Below are 23,713 nucleotides of genomic sequence, written 5' to 3'. Positions count from 1 at the left end.
CTAACATAACTTTTTGTGTGAAACCAAGCTATGTCGGTGAAAAACAAGACTAATATAGTTTTATTATTGTTTTTTATAATCCACTCACAGTACTGCAATCGTTTTCCATAGTCTATAGGAAGTAATTCCTGCACCACAATTAGGTACCTTGTACAGGTGTAAATGCAGTTGTTTTTCTACAGCTTTGACATGTTCCAAATGAAAGTCCTAAAATGAAAACTTTAGTATATTAACTATACTTCACTATAATCTCAAATTCGAATAAAAATTTCAATCGAATAAATGTATATGGAGTCTTTCAATACATGATTTTGTAAGAATTTTATTTTGCTACCTCAGTTGGTTGACCCTAATAAAATTAATAACTTCTTTGCTAATGCGATGGTCAAATAAATTTTTATGACAATAATAAACGTGATATTAATTCATCTTTTAAATTTAGTTTGACTACTGTTGATGAGATTTATACCATTTTTAATATTATCAAAACCGAAGCACTTGGCGCTGATATATCTCCCAGATACAAATGATGAAAAGGGGAGCAAATGGGAATAAGAGATACTATGAAAAAAATAATAAATACAAAAGAATGAAGGAAAATGTGTAATCAATATTTGGTTCACAGAGTTGAATATTGCACTACCTACATAATTTCAATCTAGCCACCCTTTTGTGCCGCACACTTTGGTTAAATACCATATTTTCTCCTTAGCGGCTGTGCTGATGTTGGTCTTCATTTTTTCGAAATTGGATGGTACTGACAGGTCATATTCTGTTGAAGGGCCTCCTTTTTCCCCAAGAACTACAAATGACGTCATTCCCATACAATGTAAGGCTTCAACTGGCGTCGCGGCTTTCATTTCTTCTAAAAACTTGGGTAAGCTAAAAGGAGCAGTTTCACATTTTAACTTCTCCAAATTGGAAATGAAATGTTTATGATAAAATTCAATCAAACCGTCCAAATTGTTCCGAAGCACGGGTAGTTGAACACTAACGAAGAGAAAGAAGAACAAGTCTGTGGGTGGAGATTTATAGTCGCAAAGTTGAAAGTCAAGTAGTTTGTTGCTGACAGGTACGCCGTTTTCAAATTTTACCATAGTGTTATTTATCCAAGTATCCCTATGAGTCACGGTGGCGAACAGTTCTTTTGGCGGTGCATCTCGTATTGTCTTCATGTTCTCGAAAATATGTTTAACTTTTGATATCCAGGGCGTACATTTATCTGATTCTTGAAGAATTTCAATGAACATTGAACTGTGTTCATTTTCGTGAATAACGTCGAACGGATGGTAATCCGCCAAATGTGGTCTGATTCTTTTGTCGAATACTTTAACATTGTACTCCCAAAGTTTTCCCCGGGAGCAGTTAAATTAGTAATTTTCTTCTCTAGAATTCTTTTATTCTTTTTATTGTATTCACTTAACACCTCACGTAAATTTTTTATAGTGTATTTATCCATGATTATTATTTTTCTTAGGAACGTTTAAAATAAATATAAATTTAAGTTATTAGAATTTGTTAGTTGTTGTGTATCAGTTATATCAGTTCTGTATGAAACTCGATACAGTGCTCTTATCTATAAATATAGACCTTGTAAGTGGTGTGAAGTTAGCAGACGTAAGATACCTGCGGACTTGCCGAAAATACCAAGAGCGTACATATTAAAAATATTTGCGCGAATATGACACAAAGAATTGGGAATATAAGGTTAATATATATTCAAAGACCAGCCATTTGCACACCATCTTGGAGTTGGAAAACCTACCCCTAAACCGAATAAAAATTAAAACAATTGATAGAAATAAATCCACCCTGATAATCATGTGAGGCGAAGACAATATTGCCATTTGCCATAAAACACATACGTTCATCCATTTGAATGTAGTCTAAGGGTACTACTCTTTAACAAACTAAAAAATATTTGAATGAAATGAACAGCTACCCTAATAATTATAAATAAATAAAACATATACTGAGGGTTCATATATTTACAGACGTCTAAGGGTAGCAAAACCCACACTTAAACCGAACAAATTAGATACTCTTGAGGGAAATGAAAGGGTGGTTATTCATTTTCTTTAAGTGTTTCTAATTTTTATTCGGTTTAAGGGTAGATTTGCGACCATTAGACGGCCTGTAAATGGATGAGCTTTTAATATATGTTTTATTACTATATGTCGGCATTATCATCTCTTCAGGTGTTTAGTTCTAGCCTGTGTGTGAAATACTATCATTCTCTAACTTTTGTAAACACTTTCTTGTACGGCCGTGTTTGACGAAAAGTTAACTGATAGGATAGAGGAACGCACAAGGGAACGCCCCTGTGAACGGAATAAAATTGTAAACCCGGTAAGCAACGGGATCATTCAAACGATGAATGAAGCAACGATAGCCGTGTGACTTTTATTATTGTTTTGATTCCTTTGACAGAAAAGTAATGAACAGCTTGCTAGGGCTGACGGTGGCGGACCGTTAGTTCCTATTTCATAACTTGTACAACTGCTCCCATATTTTATTATTCGTAGTCGTAATAAATAGTGTCACATCACCCTTTTATTATTTCGATGGAGAAAACAATATTAACTTCACATGATTATCTGATTTTTTGAACCCCAAACCCTATTTTTTTTGTTTAATTATTCCTTACATCTCTTTATACGTACTCCCATGGATGTTTGTAGGATTTGGTAAATTATCCTTATCTTAAAGCTGTCAACTTCACGTCGGTGAAAATGAATGACATTTTCAATCAGGAACCCTTATCTGATTAGACTATTATGTATTACATAAATAACAGCTGAATCATTCAGTAGTACATTATATTGCAATATTTTATCTAAAACAAAACACACGTCCTTGGAAGGCGTGACCTGTTGTAAAACTATCTTTGATTTTAGAGATTTTAAAATTTAAAAAATTATATTGGTTGATGTGATATTATTTTCCGTGGTTTGTTAAATTATATGAGTGTACAGAAAAGCGCGTCCAAAATATACGTGACACAAATTGATGACTGTGTAGATTCACTTCAATTTTTTTGTGAACGAAAAACAGCATTAAATTCTATTTTGAAATTAATACCAGTTTAAAGTGACCATAATTAATGTTTCTATAATTTAAAAATCCTGAATACTACTATTTTTAACATGTTTAATAAGTTCTAAGTTTTTATTTTATTGATTACCTTGGTTTCAGGTAACTTATTAGTTTTAGTTGTAACATTCGTTACATTCCTTTATATTCTCGTATAATTTTCACAATATAAGCATGTTCCCACTGTTATTTGTGCACCAGGTATATTGAACGACAAATTTTATTTTCACAAATCATTTGTAATCCTTATTTATAAACATGACTATGAATTAACTTAACTTACCTCTTGATATTTCTTGTTTGTTTAATATTTATTCTTATTTATCTATTACACATTACACTAAGAATAATTTCATATTTACGCCTAGTTTACAATTATCACACAGTAATTTACATCAACATACTTCGAATTTTCCAATATAAAACTGCAGTTTCATTCACAGTACCATTTTGTTCCCACAGGTTTAGGGAATTTTTGTCTTCATTGAAGTAGAGTTAAAGTTTGGAAGAGGAATGGATGAAAGGTGGTTGCCTATATATTTAATATTAATGAGAAGTAGAATATTATTAAATTTATTTACAGAAACTGGTATACATAATCACATGGGATCCAGGATATCTTACACTAATTAAGTCACTCTGTACAGAGTGGACAGCTTTTACTCCTCCTTTTTTTCCTAAAAGCTAGTCAAAAAATAATTAAATGTAGGTATATATTCCTTGTGTTACACATCATTTGAGGATAAATTTTATACAAATTTCAAAAATTTAAAAGTATAAAGGTATTTTCATTAAAAAAGTAAACGACTACTCCGTACTAGAAAAATGTTTACTTCACTAGATTTTTTTTTATAATAAGTAAATAAAAATATTTCATAAATAAAAAAGTTGTTAGGCATTATGGAAAACTTCCAATAATGGAAAATGTTCTGTATTTTTCAAACGAATCGAGATACCATAAAGTAAAAATAAATAATAATAATATATCTGCTCCTCATTCTAACTACGAAAATTAGCCCAGAAGTCGGAGACTTGTGCGGGAGAGGAGGCGGCATATTATTATTACGCAGGCCGCATTTGCGCCCAGGAACGACTTCTGTTGGTAGGCCCTAACCACCATTCAGTGCAGGAATGAGGGAAACCTAGAAAACCTCATTAATTAGGGGGTGGTCTAATGCCAACCGGTGTCAATATCTCACATTGACCCAAGCCAACATTCTTCCACCCTACCATACCTGCACAGAGGATGCCAATCCTCCGTGCAAGCATAGCTAATCTACGGTCTACCGGCCGTGGGATTCGAAACCCGGGCAGATCGACACATCGATTTAAGTACTGACGCCTTAAACCGTGCTGCTATCGACCGTATAAAGTGGTTTCCATTTTTTTCGTAAATTGTACTGCCTAACTATTTTTTGTCTCTTCGAGAAATATACCTAATAAACGCTCCAAAAATGTTGAATAATACCAATTTTTAAAAGTAATAATGTTATTCTAGCCATCCTCTTGTGCCACATGTATGAATTAGATACCATGCTTTTTCTTTCGCAGCTGGGATTATGTTTGCCTTAACTTTTTCGTTTTTAAGCAGAACCTCCGGATCGAAATCTTCCAAAGAACCCCCCTTTTTCCCAAATACTACAAACAGTAACATGAAAATAGTGTGTAATAAGTGGAATGACGTCGCTGCTTTCATTTCTTCTAAAAACTTAGGTAAACTATATGGAGCAGTGTCGCATTTCAACTTCTCCAAATGGGAAATAAAATGTTTGTGGTAAAATTCAATCAAACCGTCGAAATTGTCTTGAAGCACCGACAGTTGAACGCTTGTGAAGAGAAAGAAGAATACGTCTATGGCTGGAGTTTTGTAGCCGCAACCTTGAAAATCAACTAATTTGTGACCAACTGGAAGTCGGTTCTGAAATTTTATCATGATATTATTTACCCACATATCCCCATGGGTTATGGTTGAAAACGGTTCTCTTCGTGCTGCATTTTGCAGTGTTTCATTGATTTTAAAATTCTCTTTCACTTTTGGCATCCAAGGTATACATTTGTTTGACTCCTGAAAGATTTCAATTAATGTTGAGATTAATTGTTCATCATGAGGCGAAGGAGGTTGTTCGAATGGATCCAGATACGGCCTGATTTTGCTTTCGAACACTTCTGGTTTCCTCAGTTTCAGAGCCAGTGGTATGGCGTGGAAAGCTGCCAAGTCTTTGAGTATTAACTGGGCGGTCTCTAGGTCGAATCCTACGTAGCGGTCTACGACTTGATATCCTGAAGGAAAAGAAATCGCTAAAGGAAATGTATGTGAAATATTTTTTTGGAAAAATACAAAGAAAAAAAAATATGAGATACCTAGAGTTGGTAGATTGATATCAATTAAATTGCGCATTTACATAAAACAGTAAGTCTTTCACTATAATAGCTCCCTCCACCACTTATCCTAGTAGAAGTTCGGCTGATATTAAAAACTCAAGTTTTTGGAGCATCTTCTATTATATTTATCTTTCTGTATAATTTAAATATCATTTTAAAAGCAGACTCGTTTTTACGGGAGATGATAAACAAAAAAATACCAGAGAGCAAGAGTAAATGCAGGCCACAGAAATGAATATACATTAATCCATTTTTTTATTTGGTGGAAGTAAATAAAATGGTGGTGTGTGTAAATCCAAGTATTCAAAACAATCTAAAACAAATAAAAAATAATTACATTTTCTTATTTGATCGCAACTTTGTGCACCGAGTGAAAAAATTTGAAAGTGGATATTAAATTCAAGAAAATTTAGTTCTTTACGTAACATTATCGGCATTTTTTTTGGGAATACGAATCTGGCATATGAAGAGAAAAGATTTTGCTTACGTGTGACACAAAAAATTTTTCAGTACAAGTTCTACAAATCGTTGAAAATATAAATTAATGCAGTGATTCGAAGAAGTGAAATTTTTCTCATCATTTGCGATTAAAGCAGCACTTTAAATCTATGGGATATCCGAAAATGCTTAACCTAACATACCTTGAAAGTTCAGATTTTCCAGTATAAGAACGGCATCCTCATCTACAGTGTCATTTTCTTCGCTTAGGTTTATCCTAGCTCCGTAAAATTCCGGGAAACAGTCGATTACTTGATTTATGCCGTTTTCCCTTTGGAAATCTCGAAGTATGGGTGCGATGACGTTATACAAAGCAATTTCGTTCTTGAAAGTCACTTGGATGTTGAACACCATTCTTGTAAACTCCTTTGCAGGAATCATTTTAGCCACAGCATGTAGTTCCTCTTCCGTACCATCTTTTTCGTCCTTCAGGGTTATGTCCAGTTTTAACATTATACTACCAAAGTTTTCTCCTGGAGCAGTCAAATTAGTGATTTTCTTGTCTGAAATTATTTGACTTTTTTTAATGCACCCACTCAACACTTCTTGTAGCTTTTCTATGCTGTGTTCACTCATTATTACTTTTCAGAGATATGTTCAAAATTTGGATATTAAGAATTTGAGTACTAGTTTTCTATTAGCAGTAAATTATAGTTATTTAACATTTAGATAGAGCACAGTATTTATTACTTTTGCAGGTCTATGTCTGTCACCCGTTGGGTTTAATATGAAACTCGATATGAAACTTTTAAATATTTATAAAACCCCGAATATGATAAGATAAGATTTAGTAATGGTACAGGGTGATTCACTATATTTTGACGCCCCCATTAACTTTTTTGTTTTTAGAGTTGTAAAAAAAAGGTGAAAAATAAAAGTTGCACAATTTTGTATGAAGATTTCGAAAATGATAGTAGAAAAACAAATGAACTCCAAACAAAATGGCCGCGGATGTTAACTTTGTTAATTTAAATGGAACGCCCTGTATATTTTTACATATTTGTATAGAGCATAGTCATAGATGTGATATTATTCGCGTGGTAAGTTAAATTATACGACTGCACAGAAAAGCGTGTCCAAAATATTTAATAAAAAACATAGTGAAAATTTTGTTTTTCTTAAAATACTCACAGTGCATTAGATGGTTCTGTAGAAAATGGATTTATGTGATCTTATTTGTAACTTTTATCGTCTATATAGGTATCCGTATTTATCAATACTTTTTTGTATCTGGCATACGGGAAATAAAATATTAGGAAAACGCTGCAGTCATTTCGTTTATATATAAAATCCTATAAATGATTTAAAAAATATATACTTGTATTGTATTGTATTTTTTTGAAATGTTTAGATTTTTATATTTCCTACGTGACACAAATTGATGACTGTGTCGAGATCTATAGATTCACTTCACTTTTTTTTTGTGAACAAAAAACATTATTAATCCTATTTTGAAAGTAATACCAGTACAAAGTGACCAGAATTAATGTTTCTATAATTTCTTAAAAATCCTAAATTCTACTTATTACTACTACCTATTTTTAATATGTTTAATAAGTTCTAAGTTTTCTTTTTATTTTATTGATTATCTTGGTTTCAGGTATCTTATTAATTTTAGTCCAGACATTCGTTACATTTGTTTATTTTCTCGTATAATTTTTGGAAAATAAGCATGTTCACAATGTTATTTGTGCACCAGGTATATTTGAAGAGATCTGTGGATTCACTTCACTTTTTTTGTGAATGAAAAACATCATTAAAATCCTATTTTGAAATTAATACCAGTACAAAGTGACCAGAATTAATGTGTCTATAATTTATTAAATATCATAAGTACTACTATTTTTAATATGTTTAATAAGTCCTAAGTTTTTTTTTTATTTTACTGATTATGTTGGTTTCAGGTATCTTATTAATTTTAGTTCTGACATTCGTTTATATTCTTGTATAATTTTCGCAATATAAGCATGTCACACTGTTATTTGGCACCAGGTATATTGAACGACAAATTTTATTTTCGCAAATCATTTGAAATCCTTATTTATTAGTTTACAATGATCACACAGTAATATACGCCAACATACTTTAAAAGTTCGAATTTTCCAATATAAAACTGCAGTTTCATTCACAGTACCATTTTGTTCCCACATGTTTAGGGCCATAAAATCCTAGAAAACTTTGCAAATCTTGAAGTGTGGCTATCATGATGTTGTATATAGCATGTCATGTATACGAGTGATTTGCTAAAAAATGTCCAGTAATTTTGATTTTACAAAAAAAACAAATTTAAAAAGCGTTATAGGGTGATAACAAATATTTTAAAGTAATACGATAAATCACGTGCGTCAAAAAATAGTGCGACACCGGAACGCTGTGTTTTTCTTAAATAGAACAACTCCTGTACTATTCTGATTTTTTAATATACAAATATTTCTGCTGTGCTGTACACTACTGTTAATATGATATTAGATTAATCATTCTGAATTAAAAATAAGCCTGGACAATGATTTTTTTTCTAATCTATGGACGTCATTCAGAAGTATGTTATTCAGCAATAACGCATTTTTATCTAAATGTGTAAGGAATGAGAAACGTAGCATGAGGTTGCTAAAGTATTTCCCAATGAGTCGTACGAAATATATTGATAGATAATATTGTTCATATTTTTGGGTTACGAGAGCTGAACGAGAATGTGAATCTGTCACCAAAGCCTCTCTAACTTAATGAGTATAAGCAATTAAGTAACTAATAATATATTGGTTCTGCTCTTAACGTGCGATAGCAAGTCATAGAATAAATTTCGAAGACACCAAGACACTTGTGAACGCTAGGGTTGTTACCTGGTGCGACGAACATGGAAATCGGATAACATATACCATTGCAACGGCACCTGCGATACCGACGACGAACGTGAAACCACACCCATTTGTTTTCAAAAAAGGTGATGAGTCTTGTATGAAAATAGTCTGTCATTTGTTTCTCTCTTATCTATGTACGTGTATGCAAATATAAATTGATATTGATATTTAAATAAAAAAAAACTAAGATATCTCACTTCTAAAAAACTATTAACTGTCATGGCCTACCATACAACATTGTCCATGAGTAATTAGGCCTCTCACGGCCTAATTAGTGAGATTTTGTTAAATTACCTATACGCATTTTGGACCATATCAATGTCCGATATATCAAAATATATTATAATTAAATCTGTAAATCCCTACGTAATTGGAAAAAAACTAAAAATGCTTGAAAAAGGTCTAAAAATTACAAGATGTCAACATTTTCGTTTTTTAATAGTATCTCGCTTACTGTTAGAGATGGACGCAACAAACCCTATATGACTATGCTCGACAGGGAACGTTCTGTCTGAATATGTAAAAATATACAGGGTGTTCCATTTAAATTAACAAAGTTAACATCCGCGGCCATTTTGTTTGGACTTCATTTGTTTTTCTACTATCATTTTCGAAAAATTCATAAAAAATCGTGCAACTTTTATATTACACACTTTTTTATAACTCTTAAAACAAAAAAGTTAAAAGGGGGGTCAAAATATAGTGAATCACCCGGTACATAATAGGTATTTTATTCGATCGTTATCTACAATATTTGACAATATCTTTAGTTATAATGTTTACTATTTAACATCTAAGTTTTAGTAATTTTAATTTAAAAATATTCTGCTGCTGTACCAACTTACTATAATAAGTCATACAGAATTGATTATATTCTACGTCAGAATTATCAGTAGATAATAATATGTATAGACATATAGACATATTTATAGACATTACTATTTAAACATCTTCATAAGCAATAATCTAAGGGTTAAAGTCAGGTGAACAAGGCGTACAGACTATGGGTCTACCTCGTCCAATTCTTCTTCCTCGAAAATACTCATTCAATCTGTTGCTCACGTTAACCCTTTCAAAAAACGTTTAACGTCACGTTTACAAAAAAAAACAAATTTTGTTTATTTAATTTATATATTTAGCAAGAACAGAAAAGCTTTCCAGGTTAGTCTCCTGGCATCGTTGCTAACCACAGAGCAGGAATAAAGACTTAACAAAAAAGAAAAGGAAAAATGGGAAAAAAGGAATGGGAAACCAAATAAAATAAAAGGGTGGAAAAAGTAAAATAGTAGAGTAAATACAAAAAAAATGGGTCGAAAAGTAACAACGCGAATGAGATAATTGAAATAATAGATTCTGATAAAAAGAAGTATGGGTAGACACTTTTTTGACGGTAAGGAGAACTTAGTAAAAATAAAGGACAAGGATATAGGCACTTTATGACTAGAACAATTTATGTTATAGTGCTATCTAGAATTTTTACCTGGAGCATGAATAAAAGAAAAACACCTACTCGAAATTTTTAAAAGAAAAGTTGCGAGAAAAATACATAGACGAAGGAAAGAGACAGTGGGGGCTTTTTTTCGGGGAATAAAATGAACCTTAAAATAACATCGAATACCACCCTATACAAGAATTTTAAGTAGATATCATTTCATTACAGCCATCCTCTCTTGCCGCTTGTATGGATTAGATTCCAAAATTTCTCCTTCGTAGCCAAGGTTATCATTGCTTTTATTTTCTCCTCATCAAATGGTACTGAGGGATCGAATGTTGCGGAATGCTTTTCCCCAAAAATTATAAATATAAATTTAAAACAATGCTCGACTTCAACTGACGTCGCATCTTTCATTTCTTTTAAAAACTTAGGTAAACTAAAAGGAGCAGTGTCGCATTTCAACTTCTCCAAATGGGAAATAAAATGTTTGTGATAGAATTCAATCAAACCGTCGAAATCGTCCTGTAGTACAGACTGCTGAACATTTACGAAGAGAAAGAAGAACAGATCTGTGGCTGGTGATCTATAGTCGCAGATTTGAAAGTCAACCATCTTGTTGCTAACAGGTACCTTGTTCTGAAATTTTATCATAGTATTATTTAACCACATGTCCCCGTGAGTTGTCGTCGCGAATGGTTCCTTTGCCGGTGCATCTTGTGCTGCTCTTACGTTCTCCAAAATGTTTCTGACTTTTGGTATCCAAGGTATACATTTGACTGACTCTTGAAGAATCTCTATGTACACTGAGTTGATTCCATTTTCGAATGGCATAGGGCCAGGATGGAATGGAGCCAAGTATGGTTTGATTTTTTTATCGAATACTTCTGGTTTCTTCAGCTTCAGGGCCAGTGGTATGGCATGGAAAGCTGCCAAGTCTTTGAGTATTAACTGGGTCGTGTCTAGGTCGAAGCCTACGTGGCGATCTACGCATCGATATCCTGAAAACATATTACTGAATTAGATTAACTAAGTAGATGTCCAATAAAATGTAGATAGGTATGCGAAAAAGGAAATACAAAATATTTATTTCTAGAAAATTTAAAATAATAACTATTATCGATTCCAATACACTTTATTTATTTATCGTCTTTCCTTATCTATATTTGTAGCATACTTAACTAGGAATTACACAAAAATGTAACACAACATACCTTTAAAGTTCAAATTTTCTAATATCAGCACCGCATTCTCATCCACATTACCATTTTGTTCTCCCAGATTCAACCTAGCACCGTATAACTCTGGGAAACAGTCAATTACTTCGTTAACACCGTTCTGCCGTTGGAAATCTCGAAGTGTGGGTGCTATGACATTATACATTGCCACTTCGTTCTTGAAAGTCACTTGAATATTGAATATCTTTCTTACAAATTCTTGTTCAGGGATCATTTTGGCTACGGCATGTAGTTCCTCTTCCGTACCATCATTTTCGTCTTTCAGTGTTACGTCCAACTTTAACATTGTACTACCGTAGTTTTCTCCGGGAGCAGTCAGGTTCGTAATCTTCTTGTCCGAAATTCGTTGACTCTTTTTAATGCACCCACTTAGCACTTCCTGTAAGTTTTCTATCGTGTGTTCGCCCATGATTATTATTTTTAATTTTCTGTTATCGGTACAAATATTATTTTTTTTAGAAATATTAAATAGTAAGAGTATATTGTTATTTGTTGCGTTATGTTTAAGTATTACCTCTCGTGTGAAACTTGATACTATTTTTATAATTACAAATAATCCTTGAAAATGATAAGATTTTAATTTATTGTTTTATTTTATTGTTGAGTACAGCAGTGGCGGATACAATAAGTAATTTTGAAGTACCTACATTATTTAATACTTATATAAAGTACCTAATTCGTTACATATTCCATCCCGTGGAAAAAAATGATAGGTATCTTTGTACGTTTGAGATTTTTTTGTTCCTTGTTTAGCAGCTTCGTAAAATAATAATTTTTATGGCTAAATAAAGTTGTTACTGGTATAGGGACTATGCACTAATTGCATTAAAAAGTGGTCTCAATCAAAATTGAGCTTTTAATATGTGTTTTATTGACATGCCGTCTTCAGTATAATTGATTACCAAGGTGACTACTCATTTTCTTCAAGTGTTTCTAACTCTTATGCGGTTAAAGAGTAGGTCTTGCAACCCTTAGGCGGCCTGCAAATATACTGTAAAAAAATTCTCTCAATTTCACTCAATTTTACTAAATAATTTATCATTTACCACCCTGATAATCATGTGAGGTGAAGACAATATTAAAAGCATACAATACATACTAAAAGATCATCCATTTGCAGGTAGTCTTAAGGGTAGCAAAACCTACTCTTTAACTGAATAAAAAATATTGATACTTCTAAGAAATGATTAGCCACCCTAATAATAATAATAATAATAGAGATTCACATAAATAAAAGATATACTATTGGTTCATATATTTGCAGAACATCTAAGGGTCGCAAAACGCATTCTTAAACCAAACAAAAATTAAAGACTCTTGAAGGAAATGATAGCGTTTCTTACTTTAATTCTGTTTAAGGGTAGATTTGCGACTCTCAGACGGCCTGCAAATGGATAAGCTTTTAATATGTGTTTTATTACTATATGTCGCTTCTGAATACCGGCACCACTTCGTAGCCACTCGAGGAACCGTCACCGTCGATGGAATGTTGAAGGGCTGTTCTGTTTATGTTTTAAAAATATTTAGAATACCAAATTGTTAACTCTTCAAGTGTGTGTGAAAGACCATCATTATAAAACTTTTGTAAACACTTCCTTATATGGACGTGTTTGGTAAAAAGTAAACTGATAGGATAGAAGAACGCACAAGGGAACACCCCTGTGAACGGAACAAAACTGAAAGCCCGGGAAGCAACGGGGTCATTCAATTAATGAAACAACCATACCCGTGTGGCTCTTATTAGGTCTGTTTCTGAAGTAGTCGAGGAGTGATTTGAAACTATCAGAGATATTTGGCCAATCGATTCGAAAACATATACATTTATACACAATTATGTAACAACAAATTAAGTGGTCGAGTGTATCTGATAGTTTGAAAGCAGTTTGACACTATTGCAGAAACAAACCTATTATTGTTTTGACTCTTTTGACAGAAAAGTAGTGTACAGGTTGCTAGGGTTGACAGTGGCGGACGGTTAGTTCCTATTTTATAACTTGTACAACTGCTCTCATACTTTACTATTCGAAGTCGTAATAAACAGGGTCACATCATACGTTTATTATTTCGATGGACAAAACATATATAACTGCACATGATTATCAGATTTTATGAACCCCAAAGCAAGTACCCCTATTATTTTATTTAGTTATTCCTTAAATATCTTAATACGTACTCCCATGGACGTTTGTAGATTTTGGTAAATGACTGTTATCTTTTAGCTATTAACTTCACGCCGATGAAAATGAATGACATTTTTGTTTCCTTATCTGATTCTACTAGTATATATTACATAAATAACAGCTGAATCATTCAGTAGTACATTATATAGCAATATTTTATGTAAAACAACACATGTCCTTGGAAGGCGTGACATGTTATAAAATTATCTTTGATTTTAGAGATTTTTAGTGATAGTGATTTGCGTGGTTAGTTAAATTATACGACTGCATAGAAAAGCGCGTCCAAAATATTTAATAAAAAATTTATTGAACATTTTTTTTTCTTAAAGTACTCACAGTGCTTTAGATGGTTCTGTAGACAATGGATTTATGTGATCTTATTTGTAACTTTTATCGTCTCTTTATATAGGTATTCGTATTTATCAATACTTTTTTTGTATCTGGCATACGGGAAATAAAATATCAGGAAAACGCTGCAGTCATTTCGTTTATTTATATAAATTCGTATAAATGAATAAAAAGATGTATACTTGTATTTTTTATTATTGAAATGTTTAGATATTTATATTTCCTACGTGTCACAAATCAATGACTGTGTCGAGATCTGTGGATTCACTTCACTTTTTTTTGTGAATGAAAAACATCATTAAAATCCTATTTTGAAATTAATACCAGTACAAAGTGACCAGAATTAATGTGTCTATAATTTATTAAATATCATAAATACTACTATTTCTATTATGTTTAATAAGTCCTAAGTTTTTTTTTTATTTTACTGATTATCTTGGTTTCAGATATCTTATTAATTTTAGTTCTGACATTCGTTTATATTCTCGTATAATTTTCGCAATATAAGCATGTCACACTGTTATTTGGCACCTGGTATATTGAACGACAAATTTTATTTTCGCAAATCATTTGTAATCCTTACTTATAAATATAACTATGAATTAACTTAACTTACCTCTCGATATTTCTTATATGTCTAATATTTATTCTTATTTATCTATTACACATTACACTAAGAATAATTTCATATTTACGCCTAGTTTACAATTATCACACAGTAATATACATCAACATACTTTAAAAGTTCTAATTTTCCAGTATAAAACTGCAGTTTCATTCACAGTACCATTTTGCTCTCACAGGTTTAGTGCCATAAAATCCTGGGAAACTTTCTTGTTGCAAATCTTGAAGTGTGGTTGTCATGATGTTATATATAGCAAGTCATGTATACGGGTGATTTGCTAAAAAATGCCCATTAATTTTGATTTTATAAAGAATTTACCTGGTGGGACGAACATGGAAATCGGACAACATATATTATTGCAACGGCACCTGCGATACCGAAGACGAACGTGAAATCACACCCATTTGTTCTCAAAAAAAAGTGATGAGCCTTGTATGGAAATAGTCTGCAATTTGTTTCTTTCTTATCTATATACGTATATGCAAATATAAATTGATCTTGATATTTAAATAATAAACTAACATATCTCACTTCTTCTAAAAAACTATTAAGGGGGTAATATGCGTAATTTCTTTTAGCGTTCCGCTTCGTCACTTTCTGGGTGGATCTACTTCTTTTATTACTGTCTTACCAAAAGTGCGATTTCTTGTTTATAAAACGCCAATCTTAATATGACAACTTTTTTCTTTATTCCAGAGGCCATTTAATTTTGTCTACTCAAATAAAATTGCAACTAAAACAGTCAAGTCAACCTTTACGGGGGTAATGAGAAAACTGGAAATAACTTTTGTCTTCACTGAAGTGGAGTTAAAGTTGGGAAAATGAATGGATGAAAGATGGTAAATTTATTTACAGAAACTGATACACATAATCACATAGGATAATTAAGTCACACTGTACAGAGTGGACAGTTTTCACTCCTTTCCTTATTTCCTGAAAGTTAGTCAAAAAATAGTTAAATACGATATTTGATCACTGAACTTGAATCATCTGAATTTGGAAGAATAATTTTTTATGCTTTTCTTAAGAAATAAATGCATATATTCCTTATGTTACATCAGTTAAGGAGAAATTTTATATAAATTTCAAAAATTGAGTGAAGATGAATTATAACTGAATGTCCGTACCACAAAAATATTTACTTCACTGAGTTTTTCGTAAAATAAGTAAATAAAAATATTAAATAAATGAAAAAGCTTTTGGGTATTACGAAAAATTGACAATAATGGAAAATGTTTTGTATTTTTTCAAACGAATCGAGATACCAGGAAGTGGTTTCCATTTTTTCTTTAACTGAACGCGAAACTGTCTAATTTTTGTCTTTTAGGGAAATATACCTAATAAATGCTCCAAAAATGTTGAATATCGCCTTATATATACATTTTTAAAAGGGATAATTTTATTCTAGCCATCCTCTTGTGCCACATGTGTGAATTAGATACCATACTTTTTCCTTCGCAGCCGGGATTATGTTTGCCTTAACCTTGTCGTTTTCAAGCAGCGCCTCCGGATCAAAATCTTTCGAAGAACCCCCCTTTTTCCCAAATACTACAAGCAGTAACATGAAGATAGTGTGTAATAAGTGGAGTGACGTCGCTGCTTTCATTTCTTCTAAAAACTTAGGTAAACTGAAAGGAGCAGTGTCGCATTTCAACTTCTCCAAATGGGAAATGAAATGTTTGTGATAAAATTCGATCAAACCGTCGAAATTGTCTTGAAGCACCGACAGTTGAACGCTTGTGAAGAGAAAGAATAATACGTCTATGGCTGGAGAATTGTAGTCGCAAACTTGAAAATCAACTAATTTGTGGCCAACTGGTAGTCGGTTCTGAAATTTTATCATGATATTATTTACCCACGCATCCCCATGGGTTATGGTTGAAAACGGTTCTCTTGGTGCTGCATTTTGCAGTGTTTCATTGATTTTAAAAATCTCTTTCATTTTTGGCATCCAGGGTATACATTTGTTTGACTCCTGAAAAATCTCAATGAATGTCGAGTATAATTGTTCATCATGAGGCGAAGAAGGTCGTACGAATCGAGCCAGATACGGCCTGATTTTATTTTCGAACACTTCTGGTTTCCTCAGCTTCAGAGCCAGTGGTATAGCATGGAAAGCTGCCAAGTCTTTGAGTATTAACTGGGCGGTCTCTAGGTCGAAGCCTACGTGGCGGTCTACGACTCCATATCCTGAAGGAAAAAAAAAAATACTTAAAGGAAATGTATATGAAATATTTTTTTGGAAAAATACAAAGCAAAGAAGAGATATTAATCTACCAACGTAGAATATTCATGTAAAGCAATGCATATAGAGCGTTTTAAACCTCTGTCTTCCAAACTTTTTTCCCTACATGAAGAACATCTAGGTTTTTGTTGGAAAAAGTACCATAGTGTTTTTTAGGTTTATTATACTGCACTGTTCATAATTTTTACGAGTGTATTTCAATATTGATAATATTTTTATTTAATTACTACACTGTTTTGTATGCGCGCATCCCAGTTTAATGAAACTTTGAAATCTCTACCGTCTCCAAACAGGGTGTTGAAGTAGAAAAAATATTACGTAGGTATATTCAAAATATTCAAATATCTGCATTTTTTTAATGCCCAATAATTAAGAACCGCAATATTTCCATATCGGGCATTTTGAAAATTTTAATGATACTTAGCCCATAAACTTGTGCGTAGATACTTTTGTATGGTGTTTTCAAATTAATTTTTGTAGTTAACACAATAATTATTCAACTTCATTTATGTGCCATTTTTGTATTTCTGTAGCTATTCAAATGCTCTTGCGTATCGTATATTATTAATTGTCAGACAGTTGTAATATACGGTATGTTTATGGTTTCAGAAGGATTATGGAACATTTCTAAAGCATAGCTCCTATACAGAGTGGCCCATCAGGAATCGCCACTATCGATATCTCGGAAGGTACTGATCCGATAAATCTGAAAATTTGGCAACCTTGCAAAGGCAGTAGGGCCAACACAGCTTAAATATTTAGAACTTTATGGCACTTTTGGTTATACCGGAAGTCGACATTCTATATATTACAGCAGGGAGACTGCCATGTTGCCAAATTTTCAAATTTTTCAGAGCATTACTTTAATAGATATCGATCGACGCAGTTCCCGGTAGGACACTCTGTATACTAACACTAGTCGCTAACATGAATAATAAAATTTGCCCCTTGTTCAATTGACATGGAGGATAACTATTTTAATAGTTTTTTTTCTCATTCTGATTCCTAGTTTGTTCCAGTACTCATTCTGCTAATTATTTATTAATTTTCTTATTTAAATTTATTATTTCGTTATTAGTAAATAAGTGTTTTAGTTATTTTTTTGGGAAGGACAAACTAATTAAATTCAATAAAGATGATTGTGTATTAAGTTAATGTAACTTTCATCAGATAGTATTGTTATATATCGATTAAAATGACGCATTTACATAAAAAAATAACTGATATCAAAAACACAAGTTTTTGGAGCATCTTCTATTACATTTATCAGCACTTTAAATCCGTATTCTTGACCTTTACCTTTAACGATGAGATTTTCCAGTATAAGAACTGCATCCTCATCTACAGTGCCATTTCGTTCATCTAGATTTATCCTAGCTCCGTAACATTCCGGGAAACAGTCAATTACTTGATTTATCCCGTTTTCCCTTTGAAAATCTCGAAGTGTGGGTGCGATGACGTTATACATAGCAATTTCGTTCTTGAAAGTCACTTGAATGTTGAACAGCATTCTTTGAAACTCCGTAGCAGGAATCATTTTAGCCACAGCATGTAGTTCCTCTTCCGTACCATCTTTTTCGTCCCTCAGGGTTATATCCAATTTTAACATTACACTTCCAAAGTTTTCTCCGGGAGCAGTCAAGTTGGTAATTTTCTTGTCTGAAATTATTTGACTCTTCTTAATGTAACCACTCAACACTTCTTGTAGCTTTTCTATGTTGTGTTCACTCATTATTACTCTTCAGAGGTATGTTCTATGTTGATTAACAATTTGAATAAAAGTTTTCTATTAGCAATAAATATATTTAAATAATAATTTTTTTAACATAAATAGCACATTGTTTATTACTTTTGGAGTTCTACGTCTATCAACCGTTGAGGTTCATCTGAAACTCGTTAAAAAACATTGAAATATTTATAAAGCCCCGAATATGATAAGATTTAGTAATGGTACTTACATAATATTTTGTTGGATTGTTATCTACAATATTTGACAATATCTTATTTCAAACAAGACACACGTATTTTTATTATAATATTTACAATTTAACATCAAATTTTTAGTAGACAATAATAAATTTAATTTAAAAATATTCTGCTGTACCAACTTATTATAATGAGTGATACAGAATTTGATTATATTCTACGTCAGAATTATCAGTAGATAATAATATGTTTACATTATATATGAGCAGAAAAATATAAAAGTTATGTATACCCACAATTGCTGTTATCATGAATTTTATATCACATGCTAAAGGTAATATAATACCGTACTTAGTGTGAGTTTGATAAAAAATAGCAAATGCGAGGCATCAATTTTATTTTTATTTCAAAGAATTTAAAATATGCGAGGCATCAATTTTATTTTTATTTGAAAGAATTTAAAATATTTCTATTTTAACTTATTTTAGAAACAAGGAAAGGTCCAATTTTCTCACAATCCTTTTATTTTTAAAAGACTACCGGTTTCGAGATCAAACTTTACACCTCATCTTCAGGTCTTACAAGGTTAAAATATAATAATAATTATTTCTAAAAATGTCAGATTATGTTTAATTTTAATTTTTATAGAAGTCAAATTATGTTTTATTTTATTAACCTATTTAATAATTATTAATTTTCACAAATATAGACTATTTGATTTTTTTGAATTATTTCTTAAGTTTTACCTTTCTTAAAAAACTGTTAAATTTAAACATAATAAATATAAGTTGCAAATTAAAACTTTTTATATACAATACTTACATATCACAATTACAGGAAAATTCAACCATATCACTATCCAAAACATATTAGGATTTTGTGAACAATATAAATTTCACTTTTTTTTAAAAAAACAAAATTTAAAGACCAAATACAAAATAACGTTACAAAAGGTATTATTAAATCTAACTATTTCAGGATAAATGAGTGAAGATTTTATTAATCTTTTACCAACGTTTTTTAAAATTCAGAACTAGCGCCATCTATCTTATACCTAACCAACTAGCAATGAGAAGCTCAAGTCTTTACTGAATTATTTCCATTTCTCTCTAGGAGTAGATAAATAGTTCTTGCAGTTCGTCTTCGAATATGCTGTCCTATTTTCCTATTTCGATATTTGGATCATACTAGGAATATTGTAACTGTACACTTACAAAAATATTTACCTTTACAACATACCTTTAAAGTTCAAATTTTCTAATATCAGCACCGCATTCTCATCCACAGTACACATCCTGATGTGCAAAAATTTTGAAAAATATCCAGTGATACGATTTAAGCATTCTATTTTTATACAAGGACGTCAAAGGTAGGTATTCCTTCAGTCAATAAAGCTTTGGTCTCAAAGAAATAGGTGAGCTTGGTAGAAAAATAGGTTATAAAAACTAAAAAAATACGGTATTGTTAAATTTCGTTCATTTTGTTTACTGGCGGCCATATTTATTCTAACAATTATTCCAGAGTATCTCTCTAGGTGTTATAGACAATACTACATATTTAAACATCTTCATAAGTTAAGTAATAATCTTAAGAGTTAAATGCAGGTGAACGAGGCGGACAGACTATGGGTCTTTCTAGTCTAATTCATCTTCATTATTCAATCAGTTTCTCACGTTTAAACGTTTCAAAAAAACAAATTACTGAATATTTTTTTGTTTATTTAATTTATTTATTTAGCAAGAACAGAAGAGTTTTCCAGGTTAGGGGTTGCTCGTCTCCTGGCATCGTTGTTAACCACAGGAGCAGGAATAAAGACAACCACAAAAAGGAAAAGGAAAAATAGGAAAAAAGGAATGGGAAACCAAATAAATGAAATGGGTTAAAGTTAAAATACAAAAAGAATTGGGTCGAAATGTAACAAAGCGAATGAAATAATTGAAATAATAAATTCTGATGAAAAACTATGGGTCGACACTTTTTTTTGACGGTAAGAACTTAGTAAAAATAAAGGACAAGGATATATGCACTATATGACTAGAACAATTTATTTTATAGTGCTGTCTAGAATGTTTAGAGTACTTATGAAGAAAGAGCTTTAATTATTAATTTCACTATTTAATGGGTATCGAAGAAACAAAACTAAGAGAAAATGACATCCAAAGGATAGGAGAGTACATATTTCTGATTAGAGCCGATGATACAGGAGACCCATCCAACTACAAGTGAGGATTTAGTGCCGTATTTAAATGGAATCTTTAAAGTTAGCATTGCTTGAAGATGTATATACCAGAGGTCTGGCAAAAGATAAAGGCAGGTTCAGTTTTGGAGGTCTTAATGAATCTATCACTACCAAAACCCTTCATTAATCAAAAAGAAGTAAAATGTGGATGGACTGCAATACTTGTTAAGAGAAAATATTCAAGAACATGATAGAAAGAGATAGACAATAATAAGTGAAACACGGAGCATGAATAAAAGAAAAACACCCGGTAGAAACTTTTGAAAGAAAAGTTGCGAGAAAAATACATGGACGAAGGAAAGAGACATTGGTGTTTTTTTTTTTCGGGAAATAGAATTAACCTTAAGATAATATCGAATACCACCTTAATTTTAAATAGATAACATTTAATTACAGCCACCCTCTCATGCCGCTTGTATGGATTAGATTCCAGAATTTCTCTTTTATAGCCAAGTTTATCCTAGCTTTAATTTTTTTCTCATCAAATGGCGCTGAGGGATCGAAAGCTGCGGAATGCTTTTCCCCAAAAATTATAAATATAAATTTAAAACAATGCTCGACTTCAACTGACGTCGCAGCTTTCATTTCTTCTAAAAACTTAGGTAAACTAAAAGGAGCAGTGTCGCATTTCAACTTCTCCAAATGGGAAATGAAGTGATTGTGATAGAATTCAATCAAACCGTCGAAATCATCCTGTAGTACAGACTGCTGAACATTTACGAAGAGAAAGAAGAACAGATCTGTGGCTGGTGATTTATAGTCGCAGACTTGAAAGTCAACCATCTTGTTGCTAACAGGTACCTTGTTCTGAAATTTTATCATAGTATTATTTAACCACATGTCCCCGTGAGTTATCGTCGCGAATGGTTCCTGTGGCGGTGCATCTTGCGCTGCTCTTACGTTCTCCAAAATGTTTCTGACTTTTGGTATCCAAGGTATACATTTGACTGACTCTTGAAGAATTTCTGTGTACACTGAGTTGATTCCATTTTCGAATGGCATAGGGTCAAGACGGAATGGAGCCAAGTGTGGTCTGATTTTTTTATCGAATATTTCTGGTTTCTTCAGCTTCAGCGCCAGTGGTATGGCATGGAAAGCTGCCAAGTCTTTGAGTATCAACTGGGTCGTCTCTAGGTCCAAACCTACGTAGCGATCTACGCATCGATATCCTGAAAACATGTTACTGAATTAGATTAACTAAGTAGATGTCCAATAAAATGTAGATAGGTATGCGAAAAAGGAAATACAAAATATTTATTTCTAGAGAATTTAAAATAGTAATAATTATTCTTCTTATACGCACGTTTAATATCTAAATATAGACGGATATCGTGTATTCGAATACACTTTAATTGTTTATCGTCTTTCCTTATCTATATTTGTATAATACTTAACTAGGAATTACACAAAAATGTAACACACACAACATACCTTTAAAGTTCAAATTTTCTAATATCAGTACCGCATTCTCATCTACAGTACCATTATGATCTTCTGTATTTATCCTAGCACCATATAACTCTGGGAAACAGTCAATTACTTCGTTAACACCGTTCTCCCGTTGGAAATCTCGAAGAGTGGGTGCTATGACAGTATACATTGCCACTTCGTTCTTGAAAGTCACTTGAATGTTGAACAGCGTTCTTTGAAACTCCGTAGCAGGAATCATTTTAGCCACAGCATGCAGTTCTTCTTCCGTACCATCATTTTCGTCTTTCAGTGTTACATCCAATTTTAACATTATACTACCGTAGTTTTCTCCGGGAGCAGTCAGGTTCGTAATCTTCTTGTCCGAAATTCTTTGACTCTTTTTCATGTACCCACTTAGCACTTCCTGTAAGTTTTCTATCGTGTGTTCGCCCATGATTATTATTTTTAATTTTCTGTTATCGGTACAAATATAATTTTTTTTTTAGAAATATTAAATAGCGAGGGTATAAAGTTATCTTTGTTGTGTTTAAGTGTTACCTCTCGTGTGAAACTTGATACTACTTTTTTAATTACAAATAAGCCTTAAAAATGATAAGATTTTAATCTATTGTTTTATTTTATTGTTGAGTAGAGCAGTGACGGATACAAATTCACAGTAGATACCATTTTGTTCCCACAGGTTAAGGGCCATAAAATCCTGGGAAACTTTCTTGTTGCAAATCTTGAAGTGTAGTTGTCAAGATGTTATACAGGGTGGTCCGAATTTTATGCAGGAAACTTCGAGGGCATATAGATCTCTTTAAAATAATATGTGTTTGTCTTATAAACATAGATCTGGAACGGCCTCGTTTTAGAGATACAGGGTGTTGAAGTTGTTAAATATAATTGATTTTTTGCTTATATCTCCAGAATCTATTAACCCATTTTAATAAAATTTAGTACTGATAATGTATGATAGTAGGTCTTGTATTTCCTAAAATATGAGCTTTAAAGGTTCAACCAGTGGTGTACAACTGGACAGGGGTCACACCCTTTTTTTTACAAAAAAAAACTATCCCACTGCATTTTTTACATGTCATTGTAACTGATTTATATTTTACTGCACAAAATACGTAAAAAAGGTGACTTTATTTTTTTCCCTAAGATTCGCCGTTCTCAAGTTATTCATACCAATACAATCCCCTTGTGGCAGACACTTTTAATAATAATATTACAAGA

General features: G+C 32.1%; 4 protein-coding genes across 4 annotated transcripts; all 4 read right to left on the bottom strand.

The window, feature by feature from the left end:
- Positions 1–632: 632 nt before the first annotated feature.
- On the bottom strand, positions 633–1,492 carry LOC108909860. The gene has a single exon (XM_018714291.1). It carries the CDS (start codon positions 1,248–1,250, stop codon positions 654–656), a length of 597 nt encoding a protein of 198 aa, XP_018569807.1. The 5' UTR covers positions 1,251–1,492; the 3' UTR covers positions 633–653.
- Positions 1,493–4,370: 2,878 nt separating this feature from the next.
- LOC108909852 lies at positions 4,371–6,676 on the bottom strand. Its single transcript, XM_018714283.1, has 2 exons — positions 6,117–6,676; positions 4,371–5,373 (listed from the first exon to the last, which is right to left on the bottom strand). The coding sequence occupies exons 1-2, from the start codon at positions 6,547–6,549 to the stop codon at positions 4,583–4,585; spliced, it is 1,224 nt and encodes a 407-aa protein (XP_018569799.1). The 5' UTR covers positions 6,550–6,676; the 3' UTR covers positions 4,371–4,582.
- A 3,276-nt stretch (positions 6,677–9,952) lies between these two features.
- LOC108909837 lies at positions 9,953–12,007 on the bottom strand. Its single transcript, XM_018714265.1, has 2 exons — positions 11,478–12,007; positions 9,953–11,264 (listed from the first exon to the last, which is right to left on the bottom strand). The coding sequence occupies exons 1-2, from the start codon at positions 11,908–11,910 to the stop codon at positions 10,486–10,488; spliced, it is 1,212 nt and encodes a 403-aa protein (XP_018569781.1). The 5' UTR covers positions 11,911–12,007; the 3' UTR covers positions 9,953–10,485.
- A 3,469-nt stretch (positions 12,008–15,476) lies between these two features.
- Positions 15,477–23,056, bottom strand: LOC108909831. The gene is made up of 4 exons (XM_018714258.2): positions 22,496–23,056; positions 21,459–22,233; positions 18,199–18,638; positions 15,477–16,844 (listed from the first exon to the last, which is right to left on the bottom strand). Exons 1-4 carry the CDS (start codon positions 22,926–22,928, stop codon positions 16,054–16,056), a joined length of 2,439 nt encoding a protein of 812 aa, XP_018569774.1. The 5' UTR covers positions 22,929–23,056; the 3' UTR covers positions 15,477–16,053.
- Between the last annotated feature and the right edge of the window lie 657 nt (positions 23,057–23,713).

This window comes from Anoplophora glabripennis, unplaced genomic scaffold, assembly GCF_000390285.2.
Source record: "Anoplophora glabripennis isolate ALB-LARVAE unplaced genomic scaffold, Agla_2.0 scaffold28, whole genome shotgun sequence".
In the NCBI taxonomy this organism is placed as follows: Eukaryota; Metazoa; Arthropoda; class Insecta; order Coleoptera; family Cerambycidae; genus Anoplophora; species Anoplophora glabripennis.
This window is presented reverse-complemented; position numbering and strand designations above follow the sequence as displayed.